We start from the raw sequence: 23,517 nt of genomic DNA, 5'->3' as shown, positions 1-23,517 counted from the left end.
GAGAATCCTATGGAGAGACACGCCAAACGAAGAGATCAAAATATTTGAATTACAAACTCTCACGTATGGGACAGCACCAGCATCATTTTTAGCAACACGCTGTATGCAGCAGCTAGCACAAGAAGAAAGTTTTAATTATCCTCAAGCAACGAACATTTTAGCAGAGAGCTTTTATGTTGACAATTTAGCTAGTGGATCTCAAAACGTACAACAAGCGACACAATTGCAAGCCGAACTCATCGAGCTACTAGCTAAAGGAGGATTTGTATTACGCAAATGGTGTTGTAATAACGCTGAGTTATTAAGATCAATTCCACCAGAATTAACAGAGAAGATAACTTTCCAGTCCAATTACATTCGCAAAAAGGAGTAAACACACTAGGAATTTCTTGGAATCCTGTAGAAGACAAATTCATCGTTAGCAGTAAATTTACATCTAGTTCTACAACAGTCAGCATTTCCAGTAAGCGTCAAATAACAGGCGTCATTTCATCCATTTTCGATCCATTAGGGCTTGTTAGTCCAATAGTCATCAAATACAAAATGTTTCTTCAACGTCTTTGGCAGAAAGAAGTTGATTGGGATCAAAAGCTGTCACCAGAATTAATTAATGAATGGCAGAAACTGCAAGTGAAACTTCCACTCATCAATGAAATAAACGTCGAAAGATTTGTACTACAAGAAGGTAACGTGACACAAATACAATTGCATGGCTTTTCAGATGCAAGTGAAAAAGCATATGGTGCATGCTTATATATTCGTTCCATCAATCAGCAAGGTCAAGTTTCAGTAAAACTTCTATGTTCAAAGTCACGCGTAGCTCCAATAAAGAAAGTAACGTTACCCAGGCTAGAACTTTGTGCAGCATTACTTTTAGCAGAGCTCGTGCATAAGGCAATGCCAGCATTGCATTTGCAAATTGAAAGCATACATTTATGGACAGATTATCAAATTGTTCTGTCCTGGATATCAGCATCAATTGCAAAATGGAAAACATTTGTAGGAAACAGAGTTTCTAGAATTCAGGATTTAACAGAAATCAGTAATTGGAGACATGTACCTTCAAACGATAATCCAGCTGATTTAATATCAAGAGGTGTTGATGCAAGCATCATGAAACAGTGTCCATTATGGTGGCAAGGACCCGAATGGTTGAAAGAAAATTCAAATTGGTGGCCTCATTCATCAATAAAGCTTGAAAATGAAGCACCAGAAATTAGACGAATATCGACATTATCATTATTCATACAGAGCAAAGAGACTCACATCATTGACAAATTTTCAAAATTGTCTAAATTAATAAGAGTTGTGGCATATTGTCAACGGTTTATTTACAATCTCAAGAACTCTCATGAGAGACTGATTGGTCATCTCAAACACAATGAAGTGCAACGTGCATTACACACATGTATACAAATTGTACAACAAGCGTTCTATTCAAAGGAAATCGAAGAACTCAACTCGAACCACGAACTTTCAAATAAAAGTTCTTTGAAAACATTGTATCCATTCTTAGACAAAGATCAGATGCTAAGAGTTGGAGGACGTCTGGATAACAGTCAATTATCATCATTTGACAGCAAGCATCAGATGATATTACCACCAAAAAGTAACCTTACAAAATTGATTGTCGAAGCAGAGCACAAAAGACTTCTACATGCAGGACCACAGCTATTATTAAGCTCTTTAAGAGACAAATATTGGATTCCACGTGTCAAGCAAGTAGTTAAGAAAATACTACATAAATGCATAATCTGTTTTAAGCTAAAAAGCACAACTTCGTCGCAATTGATGGGACAATTACCTGCAGCTCGCGTTCAACCATCGAGACCATTTACCAATGTGGCTGTAGATTACGCTGGTCCAATACATGTCAAAACAGGAACCGTAAGAAGCAAAACAGTTACCAAATGCTACGTCGCCATATTCATTTGTTTATCAACAAGAGCGATACATTTAGAAGCAGTCAGCAATCTCACCTACGAGGCTTTTATTGCTACACTTAGACGTTTCACATCACGAAGAGGAAAGAGTAGTAATATATACAGTGACAATGGAACCAACTTTGTTGGTGCGAACAAAGAGTTACAAGAACTTTTACGACTATTTCAATCAGAAGCATTTAATAAGAAATTACAAGACTACTTATCACTAGAAGGTCTACAATGGCACTTTATGCCACCTGGATCACCACATTTTTCAGGACTCGCTGAGGCAGCAGTTAAATCAATGAAACATCATTTGATAAGAATAGTAGGCAAGTCATCGATAACATTTGAAGAATTGACAACATTATTGTGCCAGATAGAAGCGTGTTTAAATTTGAGACCCATTTCTGTAATCTCACAAGATCCAACAGATCCAACCCCACTTACACCTGGTCACTTCCTCATAGGTCATCCTTTATCCTCGTTACCCGAGCCAGACATCTCCGAATTACCAGTCAACAGACTGACAAGATGGCAGAGAATTCAGCAGTTTCACCAGCAATTGTGGCATCGTTGGTCGACAGAATATTTACATGGACTACAACAGAGATCCAAGTGGACTCGTCAGCAGAAGATTCAAGCAGGTACCGTTGTGATACTGAAGGATGAAAGACTTCCTCCCCTTGTTTGGAATCTCGGCATCATTGAAGCAGTATATCCTGGTAAGGATGGACTTGTTCGAGTCGTCGACGTCAAGACTAAAGCAGGTGTATACAGAAGACCAGTCGTCAAGATTGTACCACTTCCCATCGAAGATGATTTTGATCAATAGTTTAGTGTTTAGTGCAGTGTAGTGTCATTATAACAATTTGCAGTTATAAGGTGTTTAAGTGTAATCACGTCAGAGAAGTACAGTATAATATTATTTTGGTCTATTGTACGACCAAGAGGGGGGAGAATGTATGATAATCATGTGTTATTTTCATTGGAAATGTCACATCAAGAACACAGCGTTTAGCGCGCATAGCAACATGCATTTGTTTTCTTTATACGCACGCCAGTAAGAACGTTGCGCCAGTCAGGCGAGAGCTCGCGAACAGTGTGGCTGCTCGGACATTTTATGCAAAAGCAGCTCCGGAGTGCATTGCGATATATACCATAATATATTTGTTATTTGTAGTACTCGTGGTAGTGAATAAAACATCAAAAACACAAACATGCACAGACCCACAACTCTTGTGCACCATACTCCTGCATGGAGCAGAGGGGGAGAGTGGACCATGCTTCCTTATGGCCCGAGCTGAATGGAAGAATCTGCACAGGGACTTTTCATCCAAGTTTTCTTTCCTTGTGGTCACTCTATAAGAACTTGTCACTCACACCTTGTAGTATTAATTATGTGGAATTACATAGGGCAAGTCAAAAGAATGAAACAACTTTACACAGCTACTATGACGTAACTCTTTATTCCCACCTGGTGCACTGCTGATGCTTTGCCAGGAACACTAGTGTGGTAAAATTTCAAGTGACCAGCAGAAGGCATATGTGTCTTGGAGTTTGCAAAGACTGATTCAATCACATTGGTGCAAAGACATTTCTTCACACGTTTTGGTAGTAAAGTGCATGTTCCACACCTTTCAAAAGATTTGCTAGAGATACAACAATAAATTATTAGTGTATTCGAAACCATATTCGATGACATGCTGTCTTGTGTATGGCAAAAGATTGATTATCGTTTGGAAGTTTGATGTGTGGCATGTTGTCCCCTTATTGGATTTTAGAAATGAGATTTTCTTTACATTGGCACCCTGTTTGATTTGCTCTATTAAATACATACGTCATAATAAATGTGTAATATTGTTTCATTCTTTCTGACTTACCCTGTATATGTTCCTAAGTACTCAATAAATGATTGTTACAGAATTTCATTCATATTAACAGTACAATGTTAAAAGTTCACAGATGTACCATCAAAAACAAAAGAAGAGCCTCACGTTGTATAAAAATGTGATATTGAATTCGAAACACTCCAAGGTTAATGCCTAGAGTAGTCAAAAGCTAGGAACTGGTGTGCAATCACAGCACAAATGGTAAATTTGACAAAATCCTCTTTCCCTGTTTTTGCCCAAGAGGGCGGCAATAGTTGGACTAATTGACTGTTTGACCGCAAGTTCTTTCGTAGTTAAACAGAGGGTTATTGTCAGAAAGAAGGGTCCCGCACCAGGAGATACCGCAAATTCACTATAAACTGTATGCAATATGCAAGACTGAGGAGAGAGCTGCACAGTTGTCAAGGTGATCAGCATCCAAAGAACAAGTATTAGCCTAGAGTCTTGAAGGAACTAACATATTGTTTGTTCTGTACCCATTTGACCTCAGAAAATTTGCTGTCAATTTGAGAACCAGCATTTGAGCTGGTGATTTATTCCAAAAATACATATTTTCTCCATTAGTGCAAATTGGTTGTTCATTTCTTCATTTTTTGTTATTGCAGTCATCATTAGCTCTAAACAAATATAAAAAGAAAATGAGTAACAAAAGTTGTTGTTCTCAACAACTGATAGAAATGTGGTATCTTTGTTATTTTTACTGAGAATGAATGATGGAGCTCTTAAAGCATTACTCAAGGTTCGAATATAGGGTTGTTGACTTCATAGAGCAGTACGCTAACCACTCCATCACGGAGCCAGGCAACAGTGAAATAATCGATTGCAACAGAAAACATGAGATTAGAACATTCGAAGAGTCTAGGCAGATTAGCAATCCACATCAACCAACAATAATTCTGTTTGTATTGTGTGATTGTGCAATATGGTCCTGTCCTAACAATTTAACCCACTCTTGCCCTCATTAACATCTCTTGTCATAATAGGCTAGTTACACATTGCTGTTTTGCAGTACCCACCCTTGACTTGCCACAGATACAGCCATACCTCAATCATAGTTCGAACTTAAGATATCTGGGTCTGTAGATGGGATATTTTTGCCATGTCACGTGCATTTTTCATCTTCACAGTCACCATTAATCCTAGATTACACGAGGAGGTAAGGAGGGGCTGTCAAGCTCACCACTTCTTGCTTTTCAATTTCCCATCTGTGAATATATACAGGGTGATTGGCAATTTGACCTATTCCTGGAAAGGGGTAATCGGGTTTGTACTTTTTGTAACAGTTAATTCTGACAACTGGAATCATGAGAATGGTAAATAAAATTATTACTTCACTCATTTTCGTTAATTTATTTCTCACAATTGACAACTTCTTTTCACTTTACAAAGAGGTCTTCAACGCACCTTCTCCGGTTTTAATTCAGATTTTCCCCCCAACCCCTGTGCCAAAAGACAACATTTGTATCTTTTTGGAGAGCTTATGAAACGAGGATGTTTTTTCCGTAATTTTTACACTAAGTGTGTTACCATTTTTTTGAGTAATCCTCTTCGATTTAAACGATAATTTCCAAATTTCTTCATGACGTGTGCTCCAATGACTGTTTATTTCTGTGGGTATGGGAATTTTGAGCATGATTTTTTTTCCCAGTAGTCACTCATTCGTCAGCTGTTAGCAACGGGTCGATTAAGTGCCCAGAGTGTAGTTGTTTTTTCAAAATTAGTAGTATTTTGGTTGCAAGTCGGAACATGTCACGATAATCTACAAACTGCAATAACTCGGAACCCATTAATTTCCGACCCCCGGTGCATAGGGTCAAATTTGTTGCAAATGTGCTCTATAAGGTAAACGTCCCTAATTTCGACAATGTGCCTAAATTCGACAGGGTATTTGAAAAATCGTAAAAGATAAGGAAACTATGCAATGCAGAAAATCGTGCATGTATCATGCGACAGTGTACAGGTTTACCCCACGTCGTGAAAAGGGCAGTTGCACCAGATGAAACATAGCAGCAGCACGGGAGAAATTATGATGGCACTATTTGCTAACTGCGAAAAATCGACTGATTTTTAGTGGATTTCATAAGAAGGTAAATTTTCTACGTAAGGTTTTTACCAGTTTTGTGTTGTTTCAAAACAAATTTCAATACTTTATTATTGTTTTAGAGCTGTTTTCTGAGCTTCCTAGTCTGTTGCGGCAGACAAAGGTTGTTCACGTAACAAAATAAGGGGGGTGTCGAACATATGAGCACAAAAATGGATGGTGCACCAAATTTCGACAAGTGTCGAATTTTATTCGAAAATACACAATGTTGGGTTTTGATGTGCATTGAAAGGCATGTTGTTTACCATTCATGAAAATACCAGTTTCATTGCCCTACAGCAATTGCAACATTAATCCGACAGGGGGGTGTTGAAGTTTGGTGCCGTGCATGTCGAATTTTGGGACATTCCCTGAAACGTCATTTCTGGGCATTTTGCATACTTTTTCTCTCTTGTGTCATTGCTATTTCAATGAAATCACTCGTTCTTCCTGCGTCACTAAATGTGAGGGACCTGAACTATACAAAATTGCAATAATAATACCAAAAAATGTCACGTTATAATTAAGTGTTTATATTGGCTTAATGTGATAAACTGAACTAAAACTCCATGCAAATTAAATAGCCGAATGATGAAAATTTTGTCTTGTGTACGATTTTTTAATGTTCTTAACAATTCTGTGAAAATGTTGCAAAATTTGCCTGATTAATGATAAATATTACACAGAACTTAAATTTGGCCTCTTACAGTACACGATTTTCCTTGTTCTACGATTTTGTGAAAAATGTAGGAGTGTGTGGGACAGAATTTTTTGGGTCGGGGTGGGAAACGTTCAAAATTTCCCAAAGCTCTGGAAATCTCAAATTCTACACGTCATTTTCACTTTACGTGATTGTTTTTGCATTTCTGGTACAAAAACTAACAATTTTCGATAAGTTCTAGCCATTTAGAATGCAGAAACATTGAGGAACAAAGGTTGTACACCGGAGCCGCTTGATAATTAATTTACATTAAACTCAGCCTAATTTGTTCCTTACTTTAGCTTCATTTGGCCAAGTCCAAAAACTTCCAAGAAAGCAAAGAGAAAGACTGCCTGCTGTGATTACATCTCCTTAAATGATCAAATACTATACAAAGGAGGAGGATTGATTTCGTGTTTTAAGTCCACTTTATGCACAGTAAGGATAATCGGGACTGGACCTGCAGCTTACAGTGGGATCCAAACCACTATGTGCCTGTATCGGGGATCGAACCCGGGACCCCTTGATTACAAGGCGATGACGCTACCATTGCTAACAAAGGAGGAGAAAGAGCATCAAGCAGATGAGACAAAAGAACTAGAGAGCTGAAGAAACTTGCTGCACAGAACTAGAAGACAAAGAGTTTAGGCAAAAAGGGAAAGAAATGGCTTGATGTGAGTGACTCAGAATCTTCAGATGAAAGTGCACTGTCATTGAAAAAAAGTGATTCTCACTGGCAAGAGGAGGAGTCAGATGAAATGACATTAGAGATTGTCAATGAAAGTGATGTAAAAGGGGATTACATTTTTGTGGATTTTTTAGGGGGCAAAAGAAATGCATCAAAATTTACTTACCTCTGTGTTGTTCAGGAGATCCTGGAAGATGTAATAAAAGTGATTGGACTTAAGAGTTATTTTCCTGTAGTTTACGGTTATTACAAGCATAAGAAAACAGTTTTTTCTTATGCTTGTAATAACCGTAAACTACAGGAAAATAATTCTATCATGCAAGCAATGCGTACATACAAGAAAAACTATTAGGACTTAAGAGTGTTGATGTGACCAAGAAGGAATTTGTCACCAATGAAAGTAATGTTTCATTCATATCAGACCCTCAAATTATTGGTCCTGTTGAGTTGCCAGATTTGGTAATGAAGGGGGAAAGGGTCAGATATGTTTTCAAGAAAAAAAGTAAATGTCTAAGACTTAGGTCTTTGATTTTGAGGACTCACACCTAACTTCAGACAGAAAATTCAGACAAAGTTGTTTTGCATTTGTTTAACATTTATGTTAATTAATTATTAGTGTTATATATAATGTTATCAATATCACAGATAGCAACAGCAATTGTTCCTTAGCATCTAGGCTTGGCTAAGTAAATGTTATAGTTAGTCCTCAAAATTTTTTCCTTGATTTTGATACACCATTGGGAATCATCCTGTAAAACTATGTTTCAAAGTTGTAATATAAACACAATCAACATTTTCAGTGTTTTATTCGCTTTGATGTACCTAGCCTTTGGCATGGTAATTATTCATGTTAATATTTTAAATTTTGTTATGCATAAAAGAGGGGGGTTAACAACAAATCTTTTTTTGTTCAGTTCATGCCCTGATAAATCTGTAAATTTAGTTGAATATAATGAAATGCCAATAGGAGGACATGTGCAGTTATTGGTATTATTAACATCTGCATATTTAGTGTCTGATGTTGAGATATAAGGGGGTGTCGAATTTCGGTACACAAACTGTCGAAATTAAGAACAGGGTGTCGAACTTAGGGACATATTGTAGGATTCACTTTTTGGTTTTTTAATAATTATGTAACATAACTGTTGGAATGCAAAATACTTTTTGGGTTAAAGTAGAATCTTTAAACTTTCAGGCAAAAAAAAAATTACTCGCATTTATGAAATACGAAAGCCACTACAAGCAATTAACTGCAAAAATTTTCCTTAACCTGTCGAACTTAGGGACGTTTACCTTACCGCGTTTGTTACAACCTGTCCCCTTTCCCGCGCTAGGGAGCGCTCGACAGTTTCGGTGCCAATGAGAAACGAGGAAAAAATCGTCTGCTGGGCAGCAAGGAGCGAATGGAAGCCAGAAGAGAGGCGCTTACGTAGACGCTGTTGCGACGTTGCATATTTTAATTGGCTGCCTGGCTTTGACTTTCCCCAGCACCGAGAAAAGCCAGGGAGCAACTAGCGCGGGAACCGGGACAGGTTGTAACAAACGCGGTATAGTATTACCCCTTTCCAGGAATTGGTCGAATTACCAACCACCCTGTATATATATATATAGGATATACTTTTTAATGCAAATAAAATACATTGTTCCCTAGGCTTTTCCCAATATTTCTGTATTACTTTTGTTCATATAGACATAAAGGTAATGCACGCAGGGGAAAAATTCAGTTCATGGGCCTATCATGCCTCTTGGTATTATTTAAAACTGACTTTATTTGCTCAAAGAAATATGATTCAAAGTTATTGTTTACAATCAGTTTATATATAGACTAAAAAATTAATTATTTAAGAATTGCATTCTAAACACAATAATGCATGTAAAATGCAGCAGACCCACATGTACAGTTTGTTAATTACAAAATCACAAGCTATTTTTTGCTTTCATTGTCACAAACACTGTCATTTAGACACATATGACTTTCTCTTAGAACAGATTAAGTTAAGGAAGGGGTAAGATTACTTAATAAAGGAAAATTGAATTGAATTGGGGACAGGCATTACAACCTTCAAAGAGTGATCCTTTTGTCATGCTTCCCTTCAAATTTGGTCCATGCAGAATTGATAAGAGGGTAAAAATGTACTATCCACAAACATGTGTAACTTCTTTGTTTCGTAATTTTTAACATTCGTACTTACGTACGAACATTCACGGAACATTCCTTAAGGTGTATTCACGTTTTTTTGATGAAAGTAGTTTCAAGTTTTCACATTAGGAGTACTTCTTTCTTTTAGTTTTTTGTAACGACTGAAGATGACCGGACCCCTCTCCGATTTTCTTCATATTTTTCTCATACTAATTGAGGCCTTCTAATCACGAATCTGAAATTAAAAGTTGTCGGAAACGTCTAGAAATTGCAAAATAAGTGGAAACATCTAGAAATTGCAAAATAAGCAAAAATAAGGCGTTAGTTATCGGAATGGAAACGGTTGATTTTCGTGAATTTTTTTGTCCTAACCATACGTCAATGGTTCACAATTATTTTGCAATTTCTAGACGTTTCCGACAAATTTTAACTTCAGATTCGTCATTAGCAGGCCTCCATTAGCAAGTATGCCAAATATGAAGAAAATCGGAGAGGGGTCCAGTCATCTTCAGTCATACCAGTTTTTTCGCTTGCCTAAGACACAACATGGCACATACACCTTCGTAGATCGTGCGTCGTGCTTGTCTTTTATCAATTTTCATTCAATATTCAGGGTTTCCAACCTTTGCAACCGAAAAAATACTAACAAATTGAAATTTCTTTTTTTTTTTTTTATCCTACATTTTTCGCATTGTTTTACGAACAAAATTTTAACTATGCTTGCCTAAGCTAACCTTGCCGGAAATGGTTCGTGGGGCTATCCGTCAACGGTTTCCCACACCCGGAATGAATTTCACCACGCATCCACGACACGTCATCTTTTCGGAAAACAATGGCCTGGTTGGAAACACTGCATCCCCAATGAAAATCGACACAAGCACGATAATCTACGAAGATGTACGCGCCAACGGCTATTGTGCGTCGGAGAATTAATTTTCAACAAAAATAATGAATTTCCGCTATGACACATTCCCACATGACAGAAAACACCTTCCAGATGTTCAACAATGCTAGAGGAACTTATTACCGTAAGTAGTTTCTTCTGTAAAAATTAAGAAATATGTTTGTGGATAATAAACTAGCACCTTCGTGGGCTAAGGGTTAAACTAGCATGGAAGAAAGTTACTGTGAAGTTCAAAAAAACAAAAAAAAGCAAAATGTATCATACCCCGACTGAAAGTTTTCTGGTGATTCATGATCTTGGAGTTCTGTTGCATCCTGATCACTATCCAGTTCAATTTTTACATCTACATAATGTGAAAGGTAAACACCATCATTGTGCAGCACTGAACCATGATCTGCGATAAATTTTGTTTCACCCAAAGGGGCACTGCCATCATCCTCTGGAATGTTGCACATGCTATTATTTCCACTTAATGCTGAACCATAACGTTCACTCAGAATGTTCTCGTCCATAGAATAGTTGTTGTGGCCATCATCAGTTAAAAATTCACTTTCGATCTTCAGAATTGTATTCAAGACCTGGTCACTATTACTACCACCATCGAAGTCATCCTTAGCTTCACTCGCATCTCTTGGAGAAGCCATATATTTTGCTTTCTGTAAGAATGTATTGTTAAATTTCACTACCTTGTTTACTAGGAGGTGGGAGATAAACCTGAAATGCACGAGAAAAATTATGCAAATCAGAAAATTATTCTAGTAATTACAGTTTCCAGATTATGATGAACGAAAGCACAGACTAGCATAAATGTTTACACGAATGTTGCACAGATTACTGCATATACAGATTTGCAGCAATATATTTGGGTTTTCAATAATGAGCAATTCTATATGCTACAATCAATCAGAGTACAGTGGAATCCATGAGTATTACCGTGCAAATTGTCCATCACCATGTTCGTGCACTTTATTTGACCCAATAGGAGCTTCAAGAATTAAAAGAAAACTCAAAACAACCTGTTAACAACTTCTGCACCAGCATACATAACAGTCCATCGCTTAAAATACATAGGATGTAAGAGAAAAATTAATGAAAATAGTCATGGACAATTTGCACAGTAACACTAATGGATCCCACTGTACCTCAAATGCAGGGTTGGCAAAATTTAACAAACTGTTTTTTTTGTTTAAAACATTTTTTTTATTTAAACATAGTTTTAAACATGAGTTAAAAAAACATGTTTTGAACATGTTTTAAACAAAACAAATTCAACCTTTTCCCAGTAAATTATACTTAAAGTCGTTAAAGACAAAAAATACTCATTTTTATGAGGACAATGGCTACAAGGACAGTTTATTTACCTTTGGAGATAAGGTTTACCATACTACAGGGAAGGGGTGTGCGGGACAGAATTTTTTGGGTCGAGACGGGAAATTCTTTAAATCCCGACATTCGGGACGGGGAAAATTCTCAATTTCCCGAAAAAGTCGGAAAATTTTCGGGACGGGATGTGTTCGAAATTTCCCAAAGCTCTTGAAATCTCGAATTCTACCCGTAATTTCCATCTTAAGTGCTTGTTTTTGCACTTCCGGTACAAAACCACAATGCAGAGAACGTCCATAATTGACGACGTTTTAAAATGACTATTCTAAATTTCCAGACTGCTTGGGATCCCAAAAAGTCGGGAAGTCATTTCCGGAAGTCGGGATCGGGACGGAAATTTTCTTTCCCGATCCCGGTCCCGACTTTTCGGGATCCCGCACACCTCTACTGCAGGCATAGTCGCCGACTCCATGGGGCTTGGGAGGGCTCTAGCCCCCCAATATTAAGAACTTAACTTTTAATACACATTTAAAATTTTCTAGACCATCAACTTTGGGGGCTGAAACCGCTAAACCATCAACTTTGGGGAGGCTATGACCAGAGACAGCAAAACGCATGATTTATTACTAGTATATACTTATTGTTAAAATTTTTACTAAAAAAGAGTTTCAAAAGACGATGTGCATGAACTAGGGTAGTGGATGGGACGTTCGGGCTACAAATGGCTCTCGCATGACATTCAGAACGAGATCATTGATATGTTAGGGAGATCTCTTTTACGCTCCGTGGTAGCAGATAATAAAAGTCGGGAATATTTTGCTATTATGGTTGACGAAACTTGTGACATATCCATCCGTGGACAATTAATATTCTGCATTCGAACTGTGAATAAAAAAATGATATTTTTGAGGAATTCATGGGCTTTTATTAAGGGTGTGCGGGACGGGAAAAATTTTCAATTTCCCTACTGAGCAGGGTTGGCATGTTTAAAACAAAAGTGTTTAAAACACTTTGTTTTAAACGTTAAAACACACGGCTTTGTTTTTATACAAATGTCTTAAACGTTTAAAACAATGTGTTTTAAACATGTTTTTTTAAGAAGTGTTTAAAACACATTTTGGTACTTGATATCCTAACCTACTTCAGCAGTGGCGGAAAAAGGAGGCTATTACCTCCTACTTTTGTAGAGGTGTGCGGGATCCCGAAAAGTCGGTATCGGGATCGGGGAGGGGGAATCCCGTCCCGTGCCCGACTTTTCGGGGTCCCAAGCAGTAGGAAAATACAGAATGCTCATTTTAATAAGTCGTCAATTCTCGACATTTTCTTCTGTAAATGTGTCTGGAATTGATCGGAAATTGTTAGTTTTTGTACCAGAAGTGCAAAAACAAACACTTAAGATGAAAATTACGTGTAAATTCGAGATTTTAAGAGCTTCGGGAAATTTCGAACATATCCCGTCCCCAGCGGCGGCTCGTGACTTTTCAAAGATGCGTGCTACAACTGATGCTGTTTTTCATGTACATAATGCTCCCTACCCCATACCCCCCACCCACACATGGCTCTGTGGCCACGAACGTTAAGTGGTCGACTTTCGATCTCGCTATCGAAGTTCCGGGTTGGGGTCTCGGCCCGGGTATGGGTATTGTTTGTGGATGCCCCTTCATTAATTTCATTATTACAAAGTATTACAAAGAATACCCACACCCGGGCCGAGACTTCAACCCGGAACTTCGATGGCGAGATCGAGTGCCTTTAAATACAGTGCTATTGTCAAGATGTTCTTTAACAGCATTGTCTAAACTACAGACAAAATCAAGGAGCCCTAAAAAATATCCCAGGTTTTGCGGAGGAATCTGTTTCATCGTGGCCGGCCACGCAGGGACAACTCAAAAGCGCCACAGAACTTGATGCAGTCTATAATTTTTGACAAGACGTGGCGATTTTTTTCAACTTGTTCATTATGAGATTCTAGATAAACGTGCCTTAACTGCGTTGCTATGTTGACAGTTCCGAGAGAGACAAAATTTAACTCATTATTCATGTGCTTTTTGCTTTCACTATGCTTTCTCATAGATTCACATAAATGTCCTAGATCTTTTACCCCTCCTTTAGACCACGAATCATTACTTCCAAAAAGTATGCAAGGAAAACAGAATAATGCATTTCGAATTTGACACCCACAAAGCCATGGTTCACTATATTACAGTTTTCTATTAAATCGCCTTTTATGCGCAGCGTTCTTACCTCCCTTTGCATTTTGCGATAGATCCAAATCTGGCAAAGGCCGTCCTAGAGCTTTTATTTCCAACTTTTCTTCAAGTGTTCTTGAAGAGAAAGGTCGCTGCAACAAAGAATCCACCGAATTTATGGTACACTAACACACACACACACACACTCACTTTCACTTCTAACAACAACAAAAAGCTAATCCTTCACAACAATGACCACCACTTCACGCGCCACGCGATTTTAACACAATGAACCGCGCGGAAAATTTTCGGATCTGGAAGCCGGGGAAAAATGACGGTACTCTGTAAGTTTGTGGCCTCCCCCATGGCGCAGTGGTAGCGTCATTGCCTTGTAATCAAGGGGTCCCGGGTTCGATACCCGGTGGAGGCACAAGTGGTTCGGATCCCACTTTAAACTGTAGGTCCAGTCCCGATTAGCCTTACTGTGCATAAAGTGGACTTAAAACACCAACTCAAACCAAACTCTGTAAGTTTGTTTCTTGACTATTGAAGTGCTACATAAACACAAGGAAATATCTAGCATTTAAAAACAGGCAATTTAGATAAAATATAAAATTAAAATTTCCTAAACATAAATTACGTAGCAGAATCCACTTTCGGAAGCAAAAAAGACACAGACTATAGTTTCAGAGTTGCAGTCTTTACAACTTACCACCGAAATAGATAAAAGGCTAAGGGGTAGTGTCAATTCGCGTTCCAACTTTTTTGCAGGTGCTGCTAATGTATACGACATGCTACAAACATTACATAACTCTACACTGATAACGTACAGAACGTTTGAAAATGACATTAAAAAACGTTGTTCTGATAGAGGTAATAGGTTGTCGTAGAATTTTTTCTTATCCTGAGATGGCACACTTACCGTGCTGAGTCCTCCTGCAGCACGCTAGCAGACGATTTTTCTCGAGCCGGGACCCTATCCCCCGTACAAATCGAGGAGTGGGGGTGTACAGTATTCATGCGCGGAGGGATGAAAAAGGGGCGAAAACGTGCTGTTGAGATTTTAGCACGGTACGCTATTCCTTATAGCCAGCGTGAGGGAAATACGTGGCGCCGCTGGTAAATGTTGAGGCTCTTAACATGAGAAGTTTCATTTCACTTTGGGGCTTCATTAAACTTCTTGCATCTGTGAGATTTGCTTTCTCTTCTTTTCATTTTAACAAATTTAGCAACGTGCTATAGCACGGTAGCACGTATTAAGCAGCCGCCACTGCCCGTCCCTAAAATTTCCCGACTTTGTCGTGAAATTGAGAATTTTTCCCGCCTCGAATGTCGGGATTTAAAGAATTTCCCGTCCCGACCCAAAAAATCTGTCCCGCACACCCCTTCCCTGAAGTATGGTAAACAATATCTCCAAAGGGATATAAACTGTCCTTGTAGCCACTGTACTTCAGTAATATAGCTTCATAAAAATGAGTATTTTTTCTAGGGGGTGTGCGAGACAGAATTTTTTTGGTCGGGACGGGAATTTTTTTAAATCCCGACATTTGGGACGGGAAATATTCGCCATTTCCCGACAAAGCCGGGAAATTTTCGGGACGGGTAACGATCGAAACTTCCTGAAGCTCTGAAAATCTCGAATTCTACACGCAATTTTCATCTTAAGTGCTTGTTTTTGCACTTCTGGTACAAAACCTAACTGCTCGGGAACCCGAAAAATCGGATTTTTTTTCCCAGATCCCGGTCCCGACTCCTCGGGATCCCGCACACCCCTATTTTTTTCTTCAACGACTTTAACTATAATTTACTAGGAAAAGGTTGACTTTCTTTTGTTTAAAACACATGTTTAAAACATGTTTTTTAAAACTCATGTTTAAAACTATGTTTAAAACAAAAAAAACATGTTTTAAACAAAAAAACAGTTTGTTTTGTTCTTTTTAAAAAAAAACACAAATTTTGCCAACCCTGCTACTGAGTCGGGAAATGTTCAAAATTTCCCTAAGCTCTAAAAATCTCGAATTATACACGTCATTTTCACTTTAAGTGATTTCTGGATTAAAAACTAACCATTTACGGTAAGTTCCAGAAATTGACAATGCAGAAAACGTCGAGAAATAACGACATTTTCAAATGAGCATTCAGTATTTCCCGACTGCACGGGATCCCGAAAATTCGGGAAAGTCCGGATCGGAACGGGAAATTTTTTTCCCGATCCTGACTTTTCGTGATCCCGCACACCCCTAGCTTTTATGAGATTCCGAACACTGAGGCTAAAACTTAAAAAAGGGAGAGAGTGAGTCATTCATTAATTTATTTCAGTGATCAGAGCCCCCCCCCAATAATTTTGACAAGTCGGCGCCCGTGTCTGCAGGGACAAAAGTTGTGGGTAATAACCCCCTTTTTCCGCCACTACTGAAGTAGGTTAGGATTTATATTCATCTAAATTTCAAGAAACTAAATATTATAGAATTACTGTCCTCGTCCTGAAAAAATCACGGTGAAATATTTCCTGTTGCCTGAACAGTTTATATAGCAGAAAACAACCTGCAGTGTCATAATAGATTCTCCAAATGAATTTATCTTTCAAAGTACAAAATTATGTTACCAAAAGTAAGCATCTGCGCTTCATTCAGTTATACAGACCAATGAATCGTATCGCAAAAGCAAAAAATCACGTCATGATCAAAATCACGCATTGTGTATTTAGATAATTAGTTTCCATTTCAAGCTTCCACGAGTCTCGAACTTACAGGACGATACGAAACAAGGAACTGAGAGGTTTCGATTTCTACAGTAAAGAACGGGTCTTTTTTGTCGCACAACAATTTTGCTACCCTGTTCATACATAGCTAGCCTGCCTACCCTAACAACATAGGCATTTAGCTTAAAATTAGAAAAGCTTTCTGCGGTGACGTCAGAACCGGGCAAATTTAAAGATGATTTTTTATTGTAAAATGTAAAAATGCAACAAATATTGTAAATGTTAAACCTAAGGAACAAGGTCTTACACCCAATAGTTTCTCTCAAATGAAAAAGAGAGTTATACAATGCAATATTGTGCATCTAAACATTCAAGGTATTACAGGCAAAGTGTTAGATTTAGAAATGCTCCTAACCGATGAATGTTTAGATGCACATGTACTGTGTGTTACTGAGCACTGGCTGTCCAAAGATGAAATTACTTACCTTCAAATTCCAAATTTCCACCTAGCTAGTTTCTCATCAAGGTCTCTAATAAAACGAGGGGGAACAGGCATATTTACAAAAAATGATATAATTGCCAAACAAATTGTCCCCAAAACTGTGAGACCTATAGAAAAACATTTTGAAGTTAGTGTTGTACGTCTTGCACAATACAATTTAATAATAGTATGTTGCTACAGAACGCCTGATGCAGACTATACAATATTCATAAAAAATCTGTCAGTATTGTTAGATGAATTAAAAAGTTATACATGTGAAATTTTGGTATGCGGGGACCTAAACATTGATTTTCTAAAAAATACAGGACGGAAACTACACTTTGAAGCCACAATAAACACTTTTGGCCTAAAGCAAATTGTAACTACACCCACGCGCATAACGAAAGAGACACTCTCCCTCATAGACCACATGTTAATAAGTGTACACTCAAAAGAGTTTCAATGTGAAAACATATCAGTCCACTTCTCCGACCATGAAGCACAATTTTTATGTCTCACATGTAAAAGAGAAGCTCCTGAATATCATAGAAAGCCACTAAAAATGCAGAAACGTAAATATGATGAAGGTTCTATACTCATGTTTATTGGAAAACTAAACAGCGAAAATTGGGAAGATATTTATAACTTACCTTCCACAAACGAAAAATTTAATCTCTTTCTGAACAAAATTATCTTGTTACACAATGAATGTTTTCCACCTAAACAAGTAAACATATCCACCGAGTGTAAACCATGGGTCACAAACGGAATCAGAATCTCAAGTAGAAAACTAAAAATGCTCCATTCTGAAAGTAAGGTGAATCCTAATCCACCTTTTCTGAAATATTACAAGAGGTATAAGCAAATATATAAAAATGTACTCCACCAATCAAAAATTAATCATAATGACCGTAAAATCAATAATTCAAACAATAAATGTAAAACAATGTGGGAAATTATAAGAAATGCATCAACAAAACACCAATCTTTAGGTAATAATATGGTGATATGCATTAATTGAAAAGAAGTCCAACATCCCCCTAATATTGCGAATGCTTTCAATGAGTATTTTGTAAATGCAGTTCCAAATAGAAGGAATGGGTTTATGGCTGCTCCAGAAGAATGTTCTACACACATAACAGTGAATGACAAATCCTTGTTCATTTCCCCCATTACTGAACAGGAATTAAAGATAATCTTCAGGCGTATAAAAAACAAACGATCTTCCGGCATTGATGAAATACCAGACTTCCTAATTAAGAAATGTTATAGTTCCCTATGTCAACCATTACTACATATAATAAACAATTCCATTGAACAGGGTATTTTCCCAAACAGGCTAAAAATAGCTGTTGTTAAACCATTACTGAAGAAAAATGACCCAAAGGATTTATCAAATTACAGGCCCATTTCCCAACTCTCAGTCTTCTCAAAAATTATTGAACATGCAATAATGATGAGAGTAGAAAATTTCTGTAGTAAACACTCAATCTTAAGTTTGTCGCAGCATGGTTTTAGGTCCGAACGAAGCACGAAAACAGCGTTAGCAGACTTAGTAGAATGTGTCACACAATCTCTGAATAATTGTAATCACACGGTAGGAGTCTTTTGTGACCTATCAAAAGCTTTCGATTCTGTAAATCACGAGATATTGCTGTGGAAACTTCAAAAACTTGGTATTCGTGGACTACCACAAAAGTGGTTTCAATCTTATCTTACCAATAGAAAGCAAATTGTAGAAATCGCTCACACCACAGCAAAAGGATACGTAACACATCAACACTCCACCATGAAAAGTGTAATATGTGGGGTGCCTCAGGGAAGTATTCTTGGTCCTCTTTTGTTTCTTATGTACATAAATGATTTACCAAATGTTATACCTGAGGCAAATGCAATATTATATGCTGATGATACAAATATTATAGTAACAGACACTTCCAAAGATGCTCTACAATCTAAGGCTAATAACGTATTAAATAAATTAGATGACTGGTTTTTAAATAATAATCTACTCCTCAACAGCAAAAAAACAAATTACATTACATTTTCTACAATCCAAACCAGAAACCAAATAAGCCTCAATCTAATATCTGGGAATACACAACTAGAGCCTAACAAAAATTCAAAATTTCTGGGTATCATTCTGGATGAACACCTTAGCTATACAGAACACATAAACACGCTACAATCAAAATTAAGTAGTGTGTGCTATGCCCTTCGAGAAATGGTAGACATCTCAAGCACCCAAACTGTAAAGTGCCTTTATATGGCAAACTTTGATGCTTTACTAAGATACGGTATTATGGTTTGGGGTAACAAGGGCCACTCCAATGTCCTTTTTATGCTTCAAAAAAGAGCTATAAGAATCATAGCTGGAGTAAAGAAAACTTATTCATGTAGAACTCTTTTCCGTAAACTTAATGTGTTAACTCTCCCCTGCATATACATTTATGAATGCTTAATTTATGTTAAGCAAAATATTTCCAACTTTGCCACAAATGAGGAAATACATGGCCTAAACACAAGAAATAAAGACAAACTTCACATAAAACACTGCCGCCTCAACTTATGTAAGAAAGGTCCCTTAAACTCTTCCATAGATCTCTACAATAAACTACCACAAGATGTGAGGAAAGAACCAAACTTGATGATATTCAAGCACAAGATAAAAACAATGCTAGTAGTGCAGGTGGGCCGGTTCAACGTCATTAAGTGAGGATCATAAAAACCTCAAAAACTCACTTTCTCTCCACGTTCCGCGCCTCATTTATTGCGCTGACGATGTTTGCAGCGAAGAAAACAGCACCAAAACATCAAAAAACTCACTTCAATTCACTGAAGTGAGCCACAGTGTTGCAAAACCTACGAAAATTTCATCAAAACCTCAAAACCTCACTTTCTCTCCACGTTCTGCGCTTTTATTCGTTGCGCTGACACAGCGTGATGAGTAAATAATGCACTCTCTCTTATTTTTTGAAGGACGAATGCATTTTATCGTAATTTATTTTCCAACTCTGGGACCAAATGTTTATATATCGTGACCTTTGTAAACCTCTTTCGGGAACGATGTGTCGCACACACACACGCGCGTGTACGCGTGCGTGCCTGTATTGTGACGAATGCACTCTCTCATCCTTGAAGGATGAATGCACCTTATCGTAATTTTCCAACTGCGGGACCAAATGTTTATATATCGTGACCTTTGTAAACCTCTTTCGGGAACGATGTGTCGCACACACACGCGCGCGCGCGCGTGCCTGTATTGTGACGCAAGCAAACAAAAAAAAACTTTGCCTGTCATTACAAAAAAAAAAAAAACTTTGACCGTATTCTTAAATAACTAACAAGGACAATGAATCTTTTTGGCTTCCGCAAACAGATCAACATGGAGACTGCACCGCCAAATTTCAATAACCTCTTACCTTCCGTGTTATCTAAACTCAATGGTTTACTGATCGTTCATCTCAACAGCATTTGGACGAAACTGAATGACGAAGTGGGCAAGATGTTTTATGTTTTTAATAACAATTTACATTTCTAGGAAATTCCGATCGACGGGAAACTTCAAATCACCGTGAATCCGGAAAACGCAGGCGAAATCAAAATTTCTACCGGCAAGAATATTTTTCGAATCAAGCACGACAAGATGCTTTCTAACATTACGTACGATGTTTCTGCAGGAGATTATCTTTACATGGAACTTCTCGGAGATTACGACAAACTCATTCCTCTCTTCGTAGAATTACGAATCGTCTATCCTATTATAAATAACCGTTAACCAAAAATGCCTAACGACATTTTCGGCAACACCAAGCGTGTAGACCACGCAGAAGAGATTCTCATGTTGGACATTCGAGTTAAGAAGTTGAGGACCGATTTGATTGCTTTGCAGGAGACCTTAAACAAAAGTTTAGAGTCGGAAATCGCTACGCTCCAAACGCAATGTCTCGACCCCATTCTGAAAATCGATTCCGAACTGAAGACGCTGATAAAAAATTATGTCGACGTACCTTCTTACGACAACGTTCAAAATATACAGTTGATCGTGGATTCGCTTCAAAATGATTTGGCCAAATTACAGCAATTTCAATCGAAAAATGAAGATTTGGAAAAATTGAAACTCGAAATCGAAGAACGAACTTCCGCAATAGAAAAGAATTTCTCTGAACTTCAAACCGTCGTGAACGATATAGACGCAGAACGCTTGCATGTCGTCGTTTCCAAATTACAAGAAGAATTCACCAGCACCTTGGAAGAAATTAAATCCAAGTTACAGACTTTGGAAGATACCATGACGAACCTACCATCGTCAGACGAACTGCAGGTCATCGGTAAAAGCGTCGCGAACATAAAAAATCAATTGGAGGCGTATCAAGATTTCGAACACATTCAAACCACCATCGCTACGCTTCAGGCGTCTCTGGAGTTGATCAACGAAGAAATTAAAAATATTCACGCTGAAGCGAGAGCGTTGACGAGCATTCAAGACACGTTAAGCACAGTTCAGCAGAAGATCGAATATTTAGAAAATTTGAACGTCGAAACGAATCTTGCTCATTTTCATCACGTACTGGACAACATACAGGGTGAGTTGGAATCGTTACGGACGAGCGTGCCTTCGAGAGAAGATTTGGAAAAATTGAAAACGGCGGTGACGGCACTATCCGATTCGAGCGACATCAAAAGTTCATTGAGCGATCTCGAGAGTAGGGTGGCCAATCTCCCCACCTCCAAAGAATTGCACGCTTTGAAAAGAAACATATCTCGAATGCTGAAACGACTAGAAACGGAAACGGCGAACGTGGAACAGATTCGAGACGAAATTAGTTCGCTGGTGTCGACGCTACCCACTTCGCAGAGCGTCGCCGACCTTCACACGCAGTTTACAGAGATGCGAAGCATCGTGAACGATCTTACCGAGAAGAGCTCGAAATTGAATCAAGTCGAGAACCTTCAGAACATTGTCGTCAACATCAGAGATCAAGTTGGAGTGTTGGAATCCACGCAGGAATCGACGCTGGCCTCTTTCGGTGCCAAGTTGCAAGAACTCAACGAAAACTACAAGCAGTTGAACGTGGAAGTGAAAATCAAACCGTCGTTTTCTGCCGTAACGGATACCATAATCGAGCATTTGCTGCCCATCGAAAATAAACTCGGACAAGTTCACAGTAATCTCGTCACCTTCGACACTAAATTCGCCAAATTGTTCACCTTGCAAGCCATCGAAATCAACAGCGTTCCCAATCAACAGAGAATCTCCACGTTCGTCGAAGGTAACAAACTGTACATGTTGCATCCTTATCATCCGTACTACAAGTTTCTCCTCGATGGCACAATTCAGATAAACGAATTTTCGTACTGGTCTCACGGCAGAAAAGCTAGCGTTCCCACCATGACCTTAATATCGAATCGTGGTGTCCAGAAAGCAGGAAACATTCCTCTGGCACGTTGGAACGAAACGCGCAACATATATGAAATACACGAAGACGAAGATCTTACCGTTTTCGACGTGAGTGCCGGCGATAAGCTGATCATTCAAAACACGAGCGAGGTGCCACCCTCTTTGAATCCCATCACGCTGGTGCTTCTCTTCAAACGTAATCTCTAAAATAATAAAATGTCTAGGCAAGCCATCGTCGAAGAATTGCATAAACCTGCACGCCGCAACTACGAACGTTTGGCTGTGGTAACCAAGGGCATCGACGACCTCTGGCAAAGCGATCTCGTGGAGATGAGTAGCGGCAATTTGAAAAACGTACATAAATGGAACAAGGGCAACAAGTACCTCCTCACCGTCATAGACACATTTTCGAAATTCGCATGGGCTCTACCTTTGAAGGCGAAAACGGGATCGTGCGTCACGGAAGCATTCAAATTAATTTTTCGCGAAAGCGGCGGCAGACGACCTCGGTTTCTGCACACGGACAACGGTAAAGAATTTTACAACGCCGTATTCCAAAAGTTTATTCAAAAACATGACATTCGACATTATTCGACCTTCAGTCACATCAAAGCCAGCATCGTGGAAAGATTTAATCGAACCTTGAAAACACACATGTGGAAACGATTCACGCTTCGGGGAAATTACAAATGGGTCGACATCCTGCCGGAACTCGTCGACACCTATAATGATACGGTACACAGAACGATAGGCATGAAGCCAGTTGACGTTACGAAATCTGACGAGCGGCGTTTAATTTCTACCGTTTACTGTCCAAAGTACACACCCACGACAAAAAGAGCTAAATACAAAATTGGAGACCAGGTGAGGATCAGCAAATTCAAACGCACCTTCGAGAAGGGATTCACAAAAAATTGGAGCACGGAACTTTTTACCGTGGTTCGAGTTTTACCCGGAAACCGACACACGTATATAATAAAAGATAGTAGCGGCGAGATTTTGAAAGGAAGATTTTACGAAGAGGAACTCTCTAAAACGAAACACCCCGACACGTACCTCATCGAGAAAGTATTGCGTAGGAAAGGCGACAAAC

At 38.5% G+C, this 23,517-nt stretch overlaps 1 protein-coding gene across 5 annotated transcripts in view; it reads right to left on the bottom strand.

The window, feature by feature from the left end:
- The window catches only part of LOC145989985 (uncharacterized), a 180,355-nt gene that overhangs the window by 36,031 nt on the left and 120,807 nt on the right, over positions 1–23,517 (bottom strand). The window contains exon 1 of one of the 5 annotated variants that reach the window (XM_083125548.1): positions 10,594–11,119. The exons of the other annotated variants lie outside the window; for them this stretch is intronic. Coding sequence (XP_082981674.1) covers positions 10,594–10,973 — 380 coding nt within the window. The 5' untranslated portion in view covers positions 10,974–11,119. Of the gene's footprint in view, positions 1–10,593; positions 11,120–23,517 lie in introns of those variants that run through there. 5 annotated transcript variants of the gene reach the window in all.

The sequence above is a fragment of the Lepisma saccharinum genome, chromosome 7 (genome assembly GCF_977018435.1).
Source record: "Lepisma saccharinum chromosome 7, izLepSacc3.1, whole genome shotgun sequence".
Lineage (NCBI taxonomy): Eukaryota > Metazoa > Arthropoda > Insecta > Zygentoma > Lepismatidae > Lepisma > Lepisma saccharinum.
The sequence above is the reverse complement of the archived record's forward strand: the minus strand, read 5'-3'. Positions and strand labels throughout refer to the sequence as shown.